Source organism: Meles meles, chromosome 6, assembly GCF_922984935.1.
Source record: "Meles meles chromosome 6, mMelMel3.1 paternal haplotype, whole genome shotgun sequence".
Taxonomy (NCBI): domain Eukaryota; kingdom Metazoa; phylum Chordata; class Mammalia; order Carnivora; family Mustelidae; genus Meles; species Meles meles.
In genome coordinates, this window is record NC_060071.1 from 46,266,274 (window position 1) to 46,286,031 (window position 19,758).

Genomic DNA, 19,758 nt, shown 5'->3' on the forward strand with positions numbered 1-19,758 from the left:
CTGGGTGGCTCAGTGGATTAAAGCCTCTGCCTTTGGCTTAGGTCATGATCCCAGGGTCCTGGGATCGAGCTCCGCATCGGGCTCTCTGCTCAGTGGGGAGCCTGTTTCCCCCTCTTTCTCTGCCTGCCTCTCTGCCTACTTGTGATCTGTCTGTCAAATAAATAAGTAAGTAAATAAAATCTTAAAAAAAAAAAAAAGGTTATAAACGTGAAGTCCGTGTTTCTTTGAACACGTTCCTAGTTCCATTTTGCTCATTTTGACTGGAGATTTGCTTCCTGTCCAGAGACGGAAAGGCGAGAACGAAGCTTAAGATCACTCCGCCACCCTGTGGCCACCGGGAGAACTGCATTCTTCACGCGGGACAGCCGCCGAGCTCCGGAACAATGAGGTCTTAAGCAGAATAGAATTTTTTAATCTATTACCGAGATGAGCGCCTCCTAAAAGACTCCACGATAGTTAATAATTAGCCTGGAAATAGCCTGTTTTCATACAATTATCTACAAATGTTCTTGTGGTAAAAGGGACCAATTCATCTATTTCTAGGGGCTTTGTTCTACCGAATGGAATGGTTAGAAGCCACCTCCAGGGCTCGTCCAGTTCATCCTCCTGCCTGAAGGAAGGATGCCCTTCAACCAGTCCAGGAAAAATACATGCTGCCATTTTCTGAAGAGTGTCTGGAGGGGATGTCATAATCTCCCGGTAACACACACCCATGTGAAACTCAAGGAGTCAGAAGGTTTTCCCTGGAGTCAAACCCAAATAAATTCTTTCTGCAGCCAATATCTGGAAAAAAAAAAAAAATACAAGCACTCCCTGTTGAATCAGATTATGTGAGCTCAAATCCTGGGGCCCGCACTTAACTCGTTCCGGGTCTTGCTCTTCTCATCCGTGAGGTGGGAAGGGTAAGAGTTATGCCTTACAGTTGTGGAAGTATCCAAACACATAATATGTGCAAAAGTACATTGTAAGACACAGAATGCAGTGGAAATGTGGCTCCTGGTTATTCTCAGTAAATTTCGCCAAGTGGCAGAAGTAATTTACACAGGGGCAGGTTGCTCAAAATTAGGTCCTCGAACTCAGAGCCAGCAGAAACAAAGAACGGGGCTGGCAGGGCAGGACTGGGAGACATTCCTCATATCCTCCTGCTTACAGAGCACAACAAGAGGGAGCCCACTTACAGCACCATGAACCACGGACCTGTTCCTGAGAATTTGAAGTCAGTAATAATCCCCCTCAGTCATAACAGTGCCAACGCAGGAGCAACACGGGCCAGGGGCAGGGAGGTCCAGGGCTCTGCCACCCAGAGCCTGCCTTTCTCAGGGAAAACATCTGTTCTGGATTTTCTGGAGTTCTGGTTTCAAATATTCCAGTCTAGTGCTCCCAGAAGGACATGTGTGTTTGGAGGGGTCTGGCAATCAGGGTTCAGGAAATATAGTGCCCAAAGCCCTGGAATCCACCACAATTCGTCCCTGTGGTGCCCTTTGGAAACAGACAGAGAAGATAAAAAATCAAAAACCCTCATTGGGGTTTCTGAAACCCCAGTCCTGAAATGGAGGGCCCTCACAGTCCCCACCTCTCCAGGGAGTTGAAGGGTCACCTCTTAAGGGAACCCTGAACCCCAGACTGGGCCCAGAATCCTCCCGAGTCTCCGCCCCAGGCCCCAACAGTCTCCAGGGACCAGGATCAGCAAGGACCCTTACTCTGAGTGCCGACACCGCTGGTAGCTCGGCGCCCTCTAGTGGAAATCGGGTGAAAGACGGACTAGAGAGATGCAAAGTGAAACCTGACCAGGCCAGCCAAGTGAGTTTCTCTTCCAAATTTTCTTTCCTCCACTTTGGGATTGCCAGCACACGTCTGCTTCCACGTTGACTGGCGGGCGGACTCCAGTATCTCCTACGAAACCATTCCAGAGAACGACCTTCAATTCATAACAACTCACAGAAACCTTGAAAACTTTTCTGAACAGCAGCTCTCTCCACCTCCAAGAAAAACAATGAAGTTGGGTTTGGGGGAAGGCTTACTCCCTTGATGGGTTTCGCACATGGTTCTCCTGGTTCAGGGAACTTTCAAGTCTGGGCCATCCAATCCGGGCACAGCCCTTTCAAAGAGGAGGTCTGAAAGCCGAGACAAATAGTGGCTGTTCTTTTTAAATCGCATCACTTCGTTTGCAAAACATTTTGGTCTTTTTATTAGTCTCTTTAAAGTATGAAGTCCGTTCTGCAGTGCCCACGCATTTGCAGGAACTCAACTCCGGTAATGCTTCCAGCAAATGCATTCTGCCCTACTTTGTGGGCACGGACAGAGGTGGGCTTTCATTTTCATCTGAGTTAAAAATTGTCTTTATAACAGAATTAAGCACTAAATAAGGGTCATTAACATATGCTTATCAATATACGTTTTGCATAGTTAATTTCTGAGTGGATTCAGATACTGATACAACCTACCAAGTGTTTTAACAGGGTGCGAATATAGACATTTAACAGAAATATTGGGTCAAACTGACAAAATCAAAGACCACTCCGATTTAAATATTACCTCTCTTTTACTTGGTTCCTCTGAGCAGCGAGCAGCCTGCCAGACACTTTACACATACAGTCTTGTGCAATCTTGCAGCGAGCAGCCTGCCAGACACTTTACACATACAGTCTTGTGCAATCTTCCCATTCCCTCCACAGGACAGGTATTATTATTTCCACATTATTGCTGAGGAACCAAGAGAGCCACTCAGCCACTGTGCAGAGGGTCACCCTGTCTGCTGGAAAAGCCTCTGCTCTCTCCTCTCTGCTTTCCTGCCTCCCCTGTACGTGCTGCACACGCTGGCAGCCACGACCCGCTTCTCCAGCACCCATGCCCAGAGGATGCTGTTGGGGTGAACAAAAGAATTTAAGACACTAGAATTTCAAATCAGAAAGGTCAAGTTAAAGGAACTGCTTAAAAGGAAGAGGATGTGGGACATTCAGCAGAAGGTTTTCATGGAAAGAAGTCTTTAGAAAAGAAACGTGGTCCAAAACAGTGTCCCAGATCCAAAGGACATGAATACACTCGGAACCTTGAAAATCAAAATCAAACTGTGCACAAGACAGTGTTAAGTACTCCCAGGAAGACACAACATCCAAATTTACCCAAAGCATTGCTTCTGAATAACAGATTTGGAAACATAAAAAGATGCTCCCTGCCAGAAGACGACTTTGGCTCTTCTCTGGAGCACTTAACTAAAACATTATAAAGATTGTAAAAAAAAAAAAACCTTAAAATGATTAATTAATCTTAAACTTCACCTGTCCTTATTAAATGCCTCCAAGTCTAAGGGACCTGGCTCCTTGGTCTGAAAGGAATTTAGTTAGCATTTATAACCTGTCGGTGTAAATATCTTTTCAAGAGACACATATGATTATTTTAATTCAAGAAGCCAATTCAGCGTTTATAAAAGGTAACTAAATCCGTCAGCATGCCCATCCATTTTCTTTTTGCATTAATAAGACTGTGCTTCATAATTTAATTCTGAAGTGTACAATTCAAGTGTGCTTAGATTAGTAATAATTATGCACATATTAATATATAAGTTTACTTTATTGCAAGAGAATTAACATAAGGAAACTTTGTTCTCAAATTTTGAGAGCAATGAAAATTATAAAGTTGTGTTAGGCCCAGTTGTTTCTTCCTTACCTCAGTGCCTCCCTAGGCCAAATGGTCCAGAGAAGCAGAGACCGGTTAGGTCTGTGTCCCCAGCTACTGCAGTGCTTGGCACATGCTTAGGTGCTCATTAAGTTTTTCTTTAACTGACTGTGCTAACGACTAGTTTGCAGGTTGGATTCCGAGGAAGGTTTCTAAATTTCACCGAGGACAAACGTACCTGCCATTATTTAAAAGAACGTCAAGCTCATCACAACCAGGCCTTTTTACTCATGGTTGAAACAACTCAGCCCACTAAAGGCCCGGAAGGACTTTCAGAACCAAGGTGTTGCATTCCCATCAAGGAGATGGGCAAGAAGTGAGGGCACCCAAATCAGATTCCTGTCAGGCCCTACTAGATCCAGAAACATTTCCTTACCCAGAAAACCTCATTAGCTTGGATTGCTGAAGTAATTCAAGTCAGGCCTCTGCTCTGTCAATGAAATAAAAAAGTTAGGTAGAGCTAATTAATAGTGTAAAGTGTCACTTAAATTACTCTCAAGCATTCTCAATTACCTTAGAAGCAGCAATTGACAATCATTTAGTATATGAGATATGAATCAACTTTATCTAATTCATTAAAGTGGGTCCCCCCAGAGCCCTGGCCAGACCATACTCTGATAGCCTAGTTTAACTTACAAAATCATTTGTACCCAAAAATAATAAAATTGACTTTCCTTAGAAATTCCCTTCCACAGAGTCTGACTTCGTACCTTTTTACTATCCCTGATAGAATTTCTACCTTCAAGGAAAAGACACCCACATCGTATAGAGTAGTGTGGAGTCTGACTCCCTCTCACTGCGCAGGCGCCTTCCCTCCCTAACACGGGGTTCATGGCTCTCTAAAGCAAGGGCCTCGTCTCCCGGCTTCCTTCTCGCTCTGAGAGCCCATGCTTCGCCTTGCTGCAGCCGCGATCATGTGTCAGAATCAAACCCAGTTACTTTGTCGGGAGACCATCAAATGTCAGAAATCTCTAATGTCAAAATCTCAAAATGTCAAAAATCTCTTGGGCAAATTAGCTCTCTAGAGGGAAAACAGATACATTTTCCCATCTGGGATTCTGAGCCTGCGTGCTCAGTGTTTTGGGAGTGTGAGGGGAGAAGGGGAGGCTGAGGTGGTGGGGGGGGTGGGGGTGGGGGAAGGTGGCAGTCTGCTTCATCAAAATATCAATTTTTCTTTAACTGCTCCCCATTTTCAGTGTAGCACCCCAAACTGCCCCCCACTGGCTCTGTTACCTCAGAATGCTGAAGCTCTGTCAATTTCCCCAGGGTCCTACCCGCCCCACCCATCACACCCCTGCACATACCTCCTTCCTCCCACCTGTATCCTTCAAAGTCCAGAAAAAGGATGTTAGCTGGCTGTGGGAGGTTGGGGAGATGTGGGGATCTAATTACTCATTTAGGACTTCCAATGAATCCTCTTCTTTATGTGTCCACCCCCACACATGGCCTCCTTTACTTTTAAGTCTCCCCAGAGTTCTTCAGCTTGATCCCTACCCCTCCCAAACCTTGTGTCAGTTCTCCATCCAGGTTGCTCAGTCAAATACAGTCACATTTGTGGCCACCTCTCATGAGCTGTCCTGGCCCTTGGAGTTCCATGTCTGTGTCACTACTGTCATCTGGAGGGACTGTGGGGAGTAGGCAGATGCATGGTCGAGCTCGGCTTTGTTTACCCAGACATCTTCGGAGCAGGGTTCCTTCTGTATTTGATCCGGCCCCCTCTCTCTCCAGTTTTCCCTCCTTGCCTTTTGCCAAGACCCAGAATTACTTCAACATCTGCCTTCTTCCTCTCACCAGGAGCCCTACTCCTGGTACAGGAAGTGTCCATAGAGAATGCTGTGTAGCTCTGGCCTGAGAGATAGCCTCGCGCCTTCTGGTACAGTTCTTCCAGGTGTGTGCATGTGTGGGGGTCCAAGGGGGGTCCAACTCAGCAAGCTGTGCTAACATACTTCTTCAGTTCTGATATTACCACGAGTATGAGGCTGTGATCTTCTTCTTTCTTTCAAATACGAAATGTTTTGTGTATCTACAGTGTGAAAAATACTTACGAACACTCATGCACTTATCACCTGGATTTAACAGATGTCAACATTTTGCCATTTTTGCTCGCAATCCCTCTTTCACTGTTCACAAACAAGTCACTGTAAACATACCAAAAGCCATCCTTCCCCTATCCCATTCCTTTTGTCACCCACCCTTCCTAGAAATCATCAGTGTCCTGGAGTTGGCACGTGGGACTTTCATGTGCCTGAAATGTCTTGTAACTTGTTCTTTTCACTCCACATTTTTGTGGCTTATATATGCATGTGTGCATACACGTGCACACACACAGTTCATTTCTTACAACTGCCATTTTAGTCATCTTTTTATGTTCTTTTTTAACCCACTACTGGTAGACAGTTGTTTCCATATTTTTGTTTTTATTTGAAGTGTTGCAGTAAACATCTTTGTATATTTACGTATTTCCTCTTTGCTTGTTTGAGAGTTTCTCTAGGTTGAATGTTGAGAGTGGAACTGTTTTGTACGCCTGTGTTCAGCTGTGTGGGTAATGCAAAATTGCTCTCTAAAGCGATTTTATCTCCCATCAGCAATGTTTTACTGGGCCCACATTTCCGCATCCCGTGAAACATCAGCTGTGCTAAAACTTGGATTTTTTGTCAATCTGACAGATGCAAAAGGGCATGTCATTGTTTTGATTTGCATGTTCCTGATTACTTTTCAGATTTCCTTTTCAGTGAATTGTCTGTTCACTGCCTTGGCCCATTTTTCTATTGGGTTGTCTTTCTTACTGAGATGAGGGAGTTTGTCATATATTCTTAATTAATAACCCTTGGTCAGTTATCCAGGCTGCAAATATTCCCTCCTGGTTCATGGCTTGTCACTTCACTTTCTAATGGTCCTTTCTCCTACAGAAAATTCTAGCTTCTCAAGACCATAAAGATATTCTCTTATATTTTCTTCCATAAGTTTTAAAGTATTACTTGCATATAAAAAAACCCCAAAAAACAAAACACAAAAGTATTACTTGCATATAGAGCTTCTTTATACCTGATATTTTAGTGTATCATATGAAGAAGAAATCTTTATATTTCTCCATATGAATAAATTAATTTCCCAAGCATCTTTATTGAATATTTTATTTTGATGAATGGAATTTTTTTGAGGTGAAATTCACATTAACAATGAATTATTTTAAAGTACACAATCAGTGGCTTCTAGTGCACTCAGAATGTTGTGTGGCCACAGTCGCTCTCTAGCTAGACAAACTTTTCATGATCCCTAGAAGAGCATCCCATATTCTTCAAGGAATCACTCTCCATTTCCTCTTTCCCCAGCTGCTAGCAACCACTACTTTGCTTTCTGTCTCTGTGGCTTTGCTTATTCTGGATACTTAATATAAAAGGAATCATACAAAATGGGACCTTCATGTTAGGCTCCTTCGACCTATCCCAGTGCTATTGAGGGACATTCATTTCATAGCATGTTTCAATACTTCATTCCTTTTCATGGCTGAACAATATTCCGTTGTCTATGTATACCATGATTTGTTTACCCATCCATTAATGACTATTACGAGCAATGCTGCTGGTCTTGACTGAAATTTAATGCACCTCTGAGGATATAGGAGTTTCAATATGTAAAGCACTGAGCACCTGGGTGGCTCAGTTGGTTGAATGTCCAACTCTTGATTTTGGCTCAGGTCACGATCTCACCCCATGTCAGTCTCCATGCTAGGCATGGAGTCTGCTTGAGATTCTCTCTTCCTCCCCTCCCCCTGCTCTCTCTCTCTCTAAAATAAATAAATAAATCTTTAAAAAAAAGCACTGAAAATAGTGTCTGAAACTTATATAGTAAGAATGTTTTATTAACTATCCTTATTATTCTTCTTATATAGTTCCATATATACATGGTTCTGTTATTAGTCTATTTTGTTATGTACACCTATCTCTCCAAAAATATTAAATCATTTTCATTAAAACTACAGGTTATTTCGTAAGCTTTGAAATGTAAGAAAAAAACCCACAATTTACACTTATCTTGTTCCTTAAATTGACTCTTCTTGGCCTTTCAATTTCCATGTGAATGTTTGGGACAGCCTTTCAAGCTCCACAAAAAAAAAAAACTTCATGGAATGTTGACTAGCATTGTGTAGGATTTAGACATGAGTTTGAACACAATTAATCTTTAATGAGCCTTACCATTCATGAACATTGTGTAACTTCCCATCTAAGAAAAATTAAGCTTTATTTCAGTAGGTTTTATAATTTTATCCACGTCTTGCAAAGTTCTGATAAGCTTCTTATGCATCTTTTTTTGCTATTTAAAGCAGTATTTTAAAGTTTATCTATTTCTTTGTTTCTATTACTTTATATTTTATTCCTTCCTTCTGAGTTCAACTTCCTTTTTCCTGAAGGTCATCCTTTAGTAATTTTTTAAAAAAAGATCTGAACATGGGAAATGTTTTTTTTTTTCCTGAAAATGGTTGTTTAACCCATACTCTTGGGTGACAATTTGGCTGATAAAACACAACTAGGCAGACAGTTGGTTTTCTCTCAAAAACATGTAAATATTCCATTTTCTCCTAGGTGCTATTATGTTGAGAATTCTGTTGTCAATCTAATTGTTGATCCTTTGTCAGAAATCTGTTTTTTTTCTGTTTTTCTCTTTGTGTTTGCACTGCTATAGTTTCCATCCAATGTACATTAGGTTTGTATTTTATTTTTTTAATCCTATTCTGGGCTCACTTTGTTTCCTGTATCTATCATAGCATATCTTTCATAAATTCTGGAATATAGCAACAATTTCTTTATTCTCTCCTTCTAGGACTTGGATTAAAAGCATGTCGGATTTCTCTTTGTATTTTCTATGTCGCTTATTTATATTTTCCATCTCTTGATTTCTACTGTGTTCCAGGGTATGTACTAAATCAATACTGTTTTCCAGTTCATTAATCTTACTTCAGCTATGTTTAATTTACTGTTGTAGATGTTCATTGACTTTTCATTTCAATGGTATTTTCCATCTCTAGAATATCCACTTAGCTCTTACTCAAATTCTTCTTCTGTTTATATAGTATCTCATTTTAAATACATTTTAAGTATATCTATTTAACATTTTTTCATTGACTATTTTGGCAGTCTAAGCCTAGCAGTGACCTACCTTCTTTCTGATTTGGCAGATTAACCCACATGGTGAACATTTATAATCCTCTATCCAAAGCAAGTTCTCAAAAAAAATTTCAGGTGATAGGGTTAGTCAGCAGGAGAATCTTCTGAATGGAAGATTGTCTATTTTGGGCTGCTATAACAAAAATTCCATAAATTGGGTGGCTTATAAGCAACAAACATTTTTTACAGTTCTGGAGTCTGGGAAGTCCAAAATCATGATGCTAGATTTGGTGTCTAGTGAGAACCCATTTTTTCTTGACAAAATGGCATCTTCTCTGTCCTTAAATGGTGGATGGGGATGAGGGCTCTCTCAGGGTCTTTTTTTTCTTTTTTAATAAATTCTTGAAAAAAAAAGTACTTAAGTAATCTCTACAGCTATTGTGGGGCTGGAATTCACAACCCTGAGATCAAGGGTCACATCCTTTTCCAACTGAGCCAGGCAGGCATTTCAGGGTCTCTTATAAAGGCATTAATCTCCTTCATGAGGGCCCCATCCTCATAACTTAATCACTTCCTAAAGGCCCTACTCCCAATACCACCCATCACTGTGGGGGTTACAATGTTGATATATGAGTTTTGGGGGGACAAAAACATTCAGTCCACTGTAGTGATCTCTTACTGAGAGCCTAGGTTGACTTGATGTGGCATGATATGAGAGCTTTGACTCCACCAAATACAGTCTGGATCCTCAGATAACTAAAGGGCCCTGCTGAGGGTGTGCCTCTGAGAAAGAAGAGCACAATTCTATCTTCACAGCAGTAGCCTGGCTCCAGCTGTGGCCATTCTTCTTCACGGGTCACCTAAAGTTTCTCTTTTGGCACCCACTTACCTGCACTCTCCACATCCAGACTATGCTCACATGCAAGGACTAGCAACAGTATCTCAAAACTTCTTCTTTTTCTATGAAAGTCTTCATGGTTAAAGAAAAAAAAAGATACATAAACCTGATCATTTAAAATATATATTTAATGTCTATGGAAATTTTGTGAGAAAGGGGGAATAAAAACTTTAAGTAACACAACTTACACTTCAAAATAACAATTATAAACTTACTATTTTATCAATAATTAAAATCTGTAACTGTCACAGAAAGGTAGATCTGGTCTAAAGATCTTGTTTTCAAATGAAAAAACTGCGGCTGAGGCGGACAAAAGGATTTTGGGGGGTCTCTTGATTTTTAAATTTATAATACCACACAAATTCACTCTTGCTTTTAGTAAGAGTGATCAAAGGGATGACAACAATTTTCTAGTGTAAGTAAAAGTTATAAGTTGAATCAAGTAGAATAATGGGGACAAGTATTACAAAAATGGGGTAATTTTATTCAAGTAGTTAATAGGATGGGATATTTACTACTATCAGGAAAGGAGAGAAAATATGGAATTGTCCAAGTTCCACTCTGCCTTAGTTGGTTCCTGCAACATGGTTCAGTTCGGTGTACCGTATCTGAGAGGGACATGGGTAAGCTGATTGTTGATGACTTGAAGTTATGCCTAATCAGGGACACTAGATAGAAAAGATGAGAACTTGAAAACTTACATGCTTTACTGAATGAATGGTAGGACATGAGACTAACCCTTAATTCCATTATGCAGTGCTCCCATATATAGGCTTCCATAAACAGAAAAGAGCCATTCTTACTCTAATGGCCCCAAGTATTTGGGACTGACCAATAGGCGGAAGCCACAGAAAAAGATTCATGCTGAATATAAGGCCCTTCCAACCAGAGACTATTACAATTCTATGAATTTAAGTACAACTAAAACAAAGGCCTCTGAGTGAATTTTTCTCCCCCAAAATAAGTGATATTAAACTTAATCAATTTGACATAAAAATAGGCACTATTGGTGCTTCTAAAAGAGCTGAATTATAATTCAACATTGATTGAGTCATTAATTTCAGGTAGAATGGGCAATATATTCTTATTTGCTAGTGTAAGTCATGGGTAATCAGTCTTTATAGCCCTTACAAGACAGTGTTTTCAATAGTATCCATTCACCATCTGGACTGTAATAATAGTCATGCAAGATTTCCACTCTATTCATTTGGGGTCAACTCAAAAGAAGCATTTTCTAGATCTCTAAACTTTAACCATTGGAATCTTTAACATGGGCAAGCAACTGTTTCCTGCAATGTATTTGTGGTCAATAATTCCACTTGTATTAAAATGTCACACGACCTTACAACTATTTCAGCATCTCTCAGAAGCCTGACGCTCTTATCTTAAAGAAAAAAAAATCTACTACTGACGTAACACAGTCACTGACATTCAAATGACTGCAGAGTCTAGGAAATCTTTAAAAAAAAAAACACACAAGAATTCTGTCAATCCTCTATTCATACCACACACACCCTTTTTCTTAAACTGTTTTTGAAAGTGTGAATCAACCTGAATTGAATGAAACGGGGAAGATTTGATCAGAAGTGTCACAGTAGGTTGAGAATTTTTAACAGCACTCCATAGGGAAGGGAAATGGGCCCTATTCAAGTGTGGCTTCTTAATTTAAACCATCAATAACTGCTTGCTGAACTGATTTGCAGCACAATCCTCTGACGAAGTCGGCTTCCATTCAAATTGCAATCTTCAAACACCTGCTCATTTGTTACATTATTACCCCAACATACATGTACTGTGCTTAAAAATATCATTTTTGCCTTGGTAAACCCCTATCTAGTTGTGACAAAGTATGTATCTTGGGCATTTTTCTCTGCTTCTGATATCAACAAAACTCTCTAACGGTTTGAATATGGCCAAATATCCTGCATTTGATTCTTTGTTCTGGCTGCATGTTAGAAAAGAGACAAATTTTACGTCCTATAACCAGGTTTTATTTCCTAATTTTTACACCTCTAAAGCTATCTTTGCTAGTAAATTGCCACCACAATAATATTACACCACACATAAGAATTCTCTAGAAAAAAAGAAATTTAGACAAAGGGCCAGTTTAGATTTTGAATATTACTATGGGAAATGCTTGTGTCACTGTTAGACCTAATACACAGATGAGGAGAAAATACATAAATAATTTTGGGATAAAGGTGTGAGGTTCTAAAAGAAATCCGAGAAGCTAACATTAGCCCATGTTCATTCAAAATTGACACAAGTATCCTTGTTTCTAGGAAGAGGAGGAGATAAAAAAGGGAGGTTTGTAGGTGTTGGATCCTAACCTTAGCTCCTATCTCACCATAAGATCTTGGGTAAATCATCTAGTGTCTTATTTCTGTTCCATCTGTAAGATTCATCATATAGTATAATACCAAGATTAATGGACTTGTTCTGTAAAGGGTCAGATAGTAACTATTTTGGGTTTTGTCCACCATATAGCTTCTGTCACAATGAGCCAACTCTGCCACTATAGAGTGGGAACTGCCATAACCAGGACAAATGAATGGGTGTTGTGTTGTTCCAATAAAACTTTATTTACAAGAACAGACTTTTTGACCCCTGGGTTGTAGTACATCAAATGCCAGGATAAAATCTACTTAAAGAAGAGAATTTAATAATGGAGATATACAAGTAAAAAGAAACAAAATGATGTATAAAAAAGGAAAGAAGATGTATAAACTTAAATGATGACAAAGGAGGAAAGTGGTTTGTCTGAGGGGGGAAAATGGAATTACAAGGTAAATGCTTTTTATTTTTTTTTAAGATTTTATTTATTTATTTGACAGAGAGGGATAATGCACAAGTAGGCGGAGAGAGAGAGGGAAGCAGGCTTCCCACTGAGCAGAGAGCCCGATGCGGGGCTCGATCCCAGGACCCCGAGATCATGACCTGAGCTGAAGGCAGTCGCTCAACCAACTGAGCCACCCAGGTGCCCCGGTAAATGCTTTTTTAAAGAGATTTTATTTATTTATTAGAAAGAGAAGGGGGGAGAGAGAGATAGCACACCAATGGGAGGCGGTGGCAGGAGAGGGCAGAAGGAGAGGAAGAAGCAGACTCCCTCATGAGCAGGGAGCCCAACAAGAACTGAAGGTAGACACTTAACTGGACTGAGCCATCCAGGCACCTAAGGTAAATATTTTCTACAAAAACAAACCCAAAGACCAAGATCTAAAATCTATTTTTAATGAAAATTGTTTACAATGGCATTTAAACTAACCCTGGGAAACTTTAAGCAGTAGAGTCAATCTCTGGGGAAGCCATTTGGTTCTTCTTCCAAGTTAAAAAAAAAAATACTGAAGAGCTGAATTCTCTTTGTGAAGTTTTCATTATTATCCTAGTGAGTACTATCAATGCAGAGGATCCTGTTAGCTTATTTCGTTACCATTCGAAGTATTTTCCCACTAGAAGTCAATTCTAAAAATTTTTCATCCACCAGATATTTACTTAATTAATATACATGGGGGAAAGAAATCATGACTTGGTTCTAATTTGTATTTTTTCTCCAGAGTTTTCACAAATCTTTATGACACATTATCCCATGGTAACATTTCAGTCTCCTGTATGTCAACATCAATTACTCTGAATATTTTACCAGAACAATTTTCCTGTATAACTGTAAAATGGAACATTGGCATGGCCTGAAGTAGAAGAAAATTCAGTTGCTCCTACTGTAGTTTAGGTTCTTTTCTAACAATTGGGAAGCAACTTTAAGAAACTGACCATTTTGAGGGTATACAAATCTACAGTTTCTTATTTGAAACCCTTCGACTAGATGTGATTTGGAATACAGAGGTTTTTAAATTTTAGAAAAGCAATATGCTTCATCCACCACATAGCTTCTACTCCTCCAAAGAAGTCTGGAGCAGTACCCTGTAACTGAATATATTAATTTTGCTACAGCCCAACTCATTTATACCAAATATAATAAAAGCCAAAATTAGCCAAATGTCAGTTCAGATTTTTCTGTCAAAAGTATTTACTTCAATTTTATGAAAACTTTTTAGTTTTCAGAGCTTTTTGAATTTTGGTAAGGGATGGTGGGTCTGCTATAAAAGGCCCTTCTAAAGGCTTTTTCAGATCAAAGAGACCCACTATGTTGGATATTTGAATGATATAGCCTTGTAACTCAAGATACTTTCAAGCATAAATTCAAGAATAAGCCTAAGTTCTTCAACTATAGGCACAATTACCAAGAGAAATGTGCTCCCCTACTGTTCCGGTGAGTTTCCCTTTCCTTTCAGAACCAACACGTACACGCCGTGAACACACGTCCATCAGTATTTGTGGACAATCTGGCAGTAATTCTCAACCAAAAGGACTTGTGCCTCAAAGTAAAAAGATGGTTCTTGTAGCTCTGGTAGTAACTGCCGCCCTATATTTAAAGTGGTACAGACATTCGTAGAATTCTTCTTTGATTATTTTAAGACCAGAGTGTTAATCTTTAGTCCTGGCTGTATACCTTAGAAATGCATGTGGAACACTTAAAATACAGATAGAGGTAACACCAGATCAATACACTTAGAGAACTTAAAGCACAAAAAAATCCAAAACCAAACAAACAAAAAACAAAAAACCCAAAAAACAAAACCCCAAAAAGATAGTGTCCTCCCTCAAACATAATCCAAAATCATGAAACACATGTAAGTAAATCCACCCTAGATCAGATTTTTTTGTATGAAACTGTAGTCAATGCATCTTCCAATATTTTGTTCTCTCTTATTTTAATGCCCCTGCTTTTCTACAGTCCACAGCATGCACCTGTTCTTCCTACTGCAAATCTGGTACTCTAAGAGCCTTCAGATTCACAGTCTGATCTCCCAGTAAAGGGACTGGGGGGAGCAGAGGGGAGAGAAACAGACGTGGTGGAAGCCTCCCCCACTACCATGCAGTCTAAGAAAGGTTCTACAAGGCCACTGAAGAATCTTCAAGCCAGTCGGTTATCAGAAGACTTCCTGTCTCCAGAAATGGGCCTGTCCTCATATCCTTGCCATACACCATCAGTGATGGAGAGAAACCATGGAAGGCATAACCCCAGTGCAAAGCAGCCAAGGATTTCAAAGCATGGGAGCAGGGTCCTTGTCAAAGATGTCCCCTTGCACTGGTGACCTGCCAGAGATCTCCAATGTGGTAAAGGGGCTCCACGAAAGCCTTTCCCTAATTAGCAATTTTTAAGCGCTCCATAACCATCAATTTAACTCCCCACTATTACAGGACTGGGAGAAGAAAAGGGAAAGACATAGACAGGAAAGGTAAGTGTTATTTGAATATTTAATACAAACCCACAAAGTTTTCACACTTGTAAACAACGCACCAAATATTTTATTTCTCTCAGTAGCTCATATGCAAGTAATTGATTCTCAAAGCATTTTTAAAAAACACAAAAGACATTATACTTTACCAATCAATTATTTGTCCCAGGGGAGTAAATCAAATTAATATGTTACAAACATTTGTAAGTTTATTTTTAAGCGAACTGAGATGATGAATTTATATGCTTCTATAAAATTTTTTGTTCAATATTTTGTATATGCCATCAGTACAATATGGTTTCTTAAATATTTAGGACATTGTCAATAGCTGTGATTCTTATGAAATATATAACCCGATATCTCAAATTCCTGATTAAGTCAGCTTTAAAGACACAAAAACCAGCATATTTGTTATGAGATTCTGTTTATCATGTTCCCTGTATTAAGTTGTGATTAACTACTGATACAGAAATTCCGTTTAAGGCCATAAGTTTCATATATGACACATTCCTTTAAAAAAAATAAATGATGTTGCAAAGGCAAAGCCCACCATAACTATATCAGAGATAAAATATTTAGATTATCAATTATTATATCCTTCTTTCAGAGTCTACATTAATTACCAATTAGGAAAAATTTAAAAAGTTTTAAGGCTGGTCTTAAAAAACATCAATAAAGATAGAAGAAACCTGAGCACATATCAACAAAATCAGAGCAAACCAGAGCAAAATCAGAAGATGTATGTCCACATCTTCATTTCATCATTAAGTCAGTGATTTGAGATAAATGTCATGTTAAAATCCAGGAGTGAATGTAAAGATTCATTCAAGGAAATCAAATACTTCTAAGCATTTTTTAAAAAGCTTTTATAGGCAGTAATCTCTGATTAGCATAAGTGAGATGTGGAAAGGACAAAAATAATACTGTATTGAACTGATTCTCATAAGTTTGCTCTCTCAAAGGATATGCTTACCAGGTATTTTCCACAGTGTTGTTATATATGACTAATTTTATTTATATATTAAATAACTAGAGATTTTTCATTCTTCCTAATAAGTATTTAAAATACATTTCTAGATATGCAATAGGATTACATCTTAGCGTATGATGTGCTTAAAAATCTTTCAACTTATAAAAAAACAATTTCTAGAAATATAAAAATATTGAGCATTTCATATTTCTGAGTCTTAAAAAACATAAAGTACAATATTTCCATATATCGGCAAGTTATAGTTGTGCCACTTAAGTTCATCTCAAAAGAGCGTGTAAATAATTTCAGAAGTTTTCCAAAGGCTACATTACAGAGCACAGACCACAGACATTTTCAGATTTGATTTTCTGTATGTTTTTATATTCTAATGCAAGGAAGAAAAATAAGCAGCAAAGTTAAACATGTTTTTATTACCAAAAAATAATGTTTTCATGAAAAGAAAATAGAAGACATGTCATCTCTTCCTTTAGTGGTTTTTCTTCAGTCAATTATCTGATTTACCAAAAATATGATCTCAGTTCAATGATTGAATGAATTACCTTTAAATAAAATATCCAACACTTGTCCAAAGGTTTGTCCAAAACCTCCTAAAGAACACTACTCATTCTAAGCTCTTTTCTTGTTCTTCGGTAAAAACTTTAATTAAAAACGGGCCCCTTGCCCTTTGCTTCACAACCTTAACATTAATGCAAATTTCACTCTGAGTTTCAAGTAATATTTCTTTGAGGGCCTGACCCACTAAGGGGAAAAAATGGAAAATCCAATACCGGTGATCCTAGAAAAAAAGTTCTAAAACTAAAGGATTGCTTGAAAAATTCTTGTTAGCAAGAAAAGAAGAGTGCTTTATAGGTAAGACCGATGGTTGGTATTTCTCCCAGTAGCAGCCCCCTAGGATCTGTGATTAAAATGGTGTTTGGGGCCTGAGAAGTTTCAGTGATGACTGCTTCCTCAGTTTTTGCTGGTGTCTCATTGACCATGCATCATCAATGGCATTACATACTTTCTGTAAAATAAAATATTTACTATGAATGGTAAAGACAAGTACAGGCTCATTCGGAGGAGAAAGGCATAAAAGCAAGAGTTGGAGATCTCCACACAGCCCTGACAGAGAAGAACAAGAATACACAGTCTATATGTGTCATGCAAAAGAAGACCCTTCTACCCGTAAGCCCACCATATATTATTTTAAGCTCACATATCCACCCAGAGTTAAAACTGGAAAAGTTTTTGGGAGAAATAATGTTTAGTATTATAACAGATTTTTTAAAAAATCTTGCAGCTCAAAAAACAGAAGGGGGAATTCTTTAAAGTAAATTGTTTACCTCTGCTGTGGTGGTGTCTCGCAAGTAAATGTTCCTAAAACCATGACTGGCACTGTCTTTTTTGTGGAAGAGACTTTGCTCCTGTTTCAAAAGAAACGAGAGAAAAGAAAATTATTCTGGGGAAGAAAAAAAAAATCATATCCTTTAATTGGATGTTCAAATGTCAATCCTATTTTATAATCAACAGACTAACTAAATATCCATACTCAGGTATGATAAGAACTAAATCATTTTGGTACAAGGATAGTGGCTCCATGTGGGAGCTGTTAGAATTCATGAAATCGGATGAGTACACATCTATCTGGATAAAATAATGGCTTTCTACAGGCTATGATAAATAGCCTACAGAAACACCACTCGATAACTCACCACATCTGACAAATCAAAAAACCCTTCCTTCATTTTCTTGCCTGATAGATAAAATTCTTATATAATGTAAAACACATTGAGTCAATTCTCACCACTGATGTGAAAGAAAAGTGACAACTGAATATATACACAGAGTGACAGAGTCTTCTCTGGTTTGAAAACTATGTTTCATATATCAAGGGGGTCTTTCAATTTTGACATTTTACAATGAGGTATGGCTGAAATGCAAGATGGTATTATTTCACAGTTTCTCTTCTTTGTAAACTTCTATGAAAAGAAAATATAAAGGATAATAGTACCTGCATCTTTAACTATTAAATTTTATGATAAATGTTTTTTAGATAGTTTTGGTAAATAGAGATAATATCATTATTGTTTAGGAGAAAATACATACTCCAAGAATGACCATCCTCAGAATGACAATTTGTAGTTTTTTTAAAGGGGTGAAAACAAATTTATAATGTATCATATATGAAAAAAATAATACATTTCAAAGTAAAGTGAGCCTGAGAACTAAGCAAAGGGTAGGGGTACCATTTCTGGTAATTACTTGCTATGTAATTAAAAGTTCTTCTTTAGAAAATGATGGGAAGGAAAGACATGAGAGTATTATCATATATTTATACTGTACTAATATCCTCTAAGTACCAAATGTGATAAAACATCACTGTTTTAGATATAATATTTATAATCTAAAGGCCTAAAAAGGCATCTAGGATTACAGCAAAATAGTTACTCATGTGAAGTAAAAAAAACCAAACAAAACTGTATTTACTAATGCTTTATTTTACCTAAAAGGAAGCAGCAACATCCTAATTTTTTCACTGGACACTTGACACAATCAAGGACTATTAAAAAAAAAAATACAGTACAGGGGCACCTGGGTGGCTCAGTGGGTTAAGCCGCTGCCTTCGGCTCGGTCATGATCTCAGGGTGCTGGGATCGAGTCCCGCATCGGGCTCTCTGCTAAGCAGGGAGCCTGCTTCCCTCTCTCTCTCTCTCTGCCTGCCTCTCTGCCTACTTGTGGTCTCTCTCTGTCAAATAAATAAATAAAATCTTAAAACAAAAATACAGTACAGAAATAAATTGATTATACATCTTTCATTACATTTCACCATATCCTAATAATAGTAATATAATCATCATCATAATGATGATCCTTCAAACACTGTGTAGTTAACTGTAAAAGACAGCCATAAAGTACTGGTTTCCACTCATTTAACAAAGTCTTAGCTCTAAACATGTGATTCATGTTTTCTTACCTTGAATGAAATTTTTAGCATGTTTCCATGGACACTGGGAGGAAATACAAAATCTTCAAATGGACACTGCCAGTCTATGGACATATGGCCTAGGATTTCAACTTCATTTATACACAACACTCGCCTATTTTGCAAAAGGAAACAAAAACATGCAGGTAGTCATAAAGAGTTAATTATTCTAATATTTCACTGTGCTGGATGTCATCTGCAGTACTCAGTAAACAATATAACCTGGCACTAAAAAAAAAAAAAAAAAGTACGATTTACATTAAAAAAAAGTCTAGTTAACTGTCAGAAAGCAAATATGGCACCTACCAACTACACAGCACACTTTCCAAATTCCCCTTCTGCCAATCTTGCAAAATTCAGAAAAGTGTCATTTTTTTTTTCACTGACCGAAAAACTGAAATCATCTTTGAAACATAAGGAAGAGGCTGTACTCTCATCTGGGAAGCAATAAAGGCAGAAGCCCCTGAAAATGTTTTACTTGGAAAATTATTAATTGCTCTTTACTGTCAGTCATTTTTGCCTTCCAGTCAAGAAAGAATGTGCAGGAAATGTCACAAACCTCGAATGTCAGCAAAGATTCACTTTAGGCCGACTAATAAATATCAGGTTTGAACACTTCAACAGTAATGTACTATATCACACCGTGAGTATCCCAGGAGAGGAGGAGGGGAAGGAGAAGATGACGAAAGAAAAGAAAAATCACAGAGTCCTTAAAGGACATCTACGTTGATTTCCCAGTGTGTGATTCAGATTAATTACTTGATATAACCATACCTGATTCTGAAATTTCTATTACAGAAAGCATAACTAGGAAAGTAGAGGACCTGTTA

The 19,758-nt window shown here is 38.3% G+C and overlaps 1 protein-coding gene across 4 annotated transcripts in view; it reads right to left on the reverse strand.

Annotated features, from left to right (window-relative positions):
• Positions 1–14,980: 14,980 nt before the first annotated feature.
• The window catches only part of VPS13C (vacuolar protein sorting 13 homolog C), a 194,540-nt gene continuing 189,762 nt past the window's right edge, over positions 14,981–19,758 (reverse strand). For 2 of the 4 annotated variants that reach the window (XM_046007341.1, XM_046007340.1), the window contains 3 exons: positions 18,920–19,043; positions 17,289–17,369; positions 14,981–16,969 (listed from right to left, as the gene is read on the reverse strand). In XM_046007341.1, the coding sequence (XP_045863297.1) occupies positions 16,868–16,969; positions 17,289–17,369; positions 18,920–19,043 (307 nt within the window). In that variant the 3' untranslated portion in view covers positions 14,981–16,867. Of the gene's footprint in view, positions 16,970–17,288; positions 17,370–18,919; positions 19,044–19,758 lie in introns of those variants that run through there. The other 2 variants (XR_006818611.1, XR_006818610.1) reach the window with 1 other exon arrangement.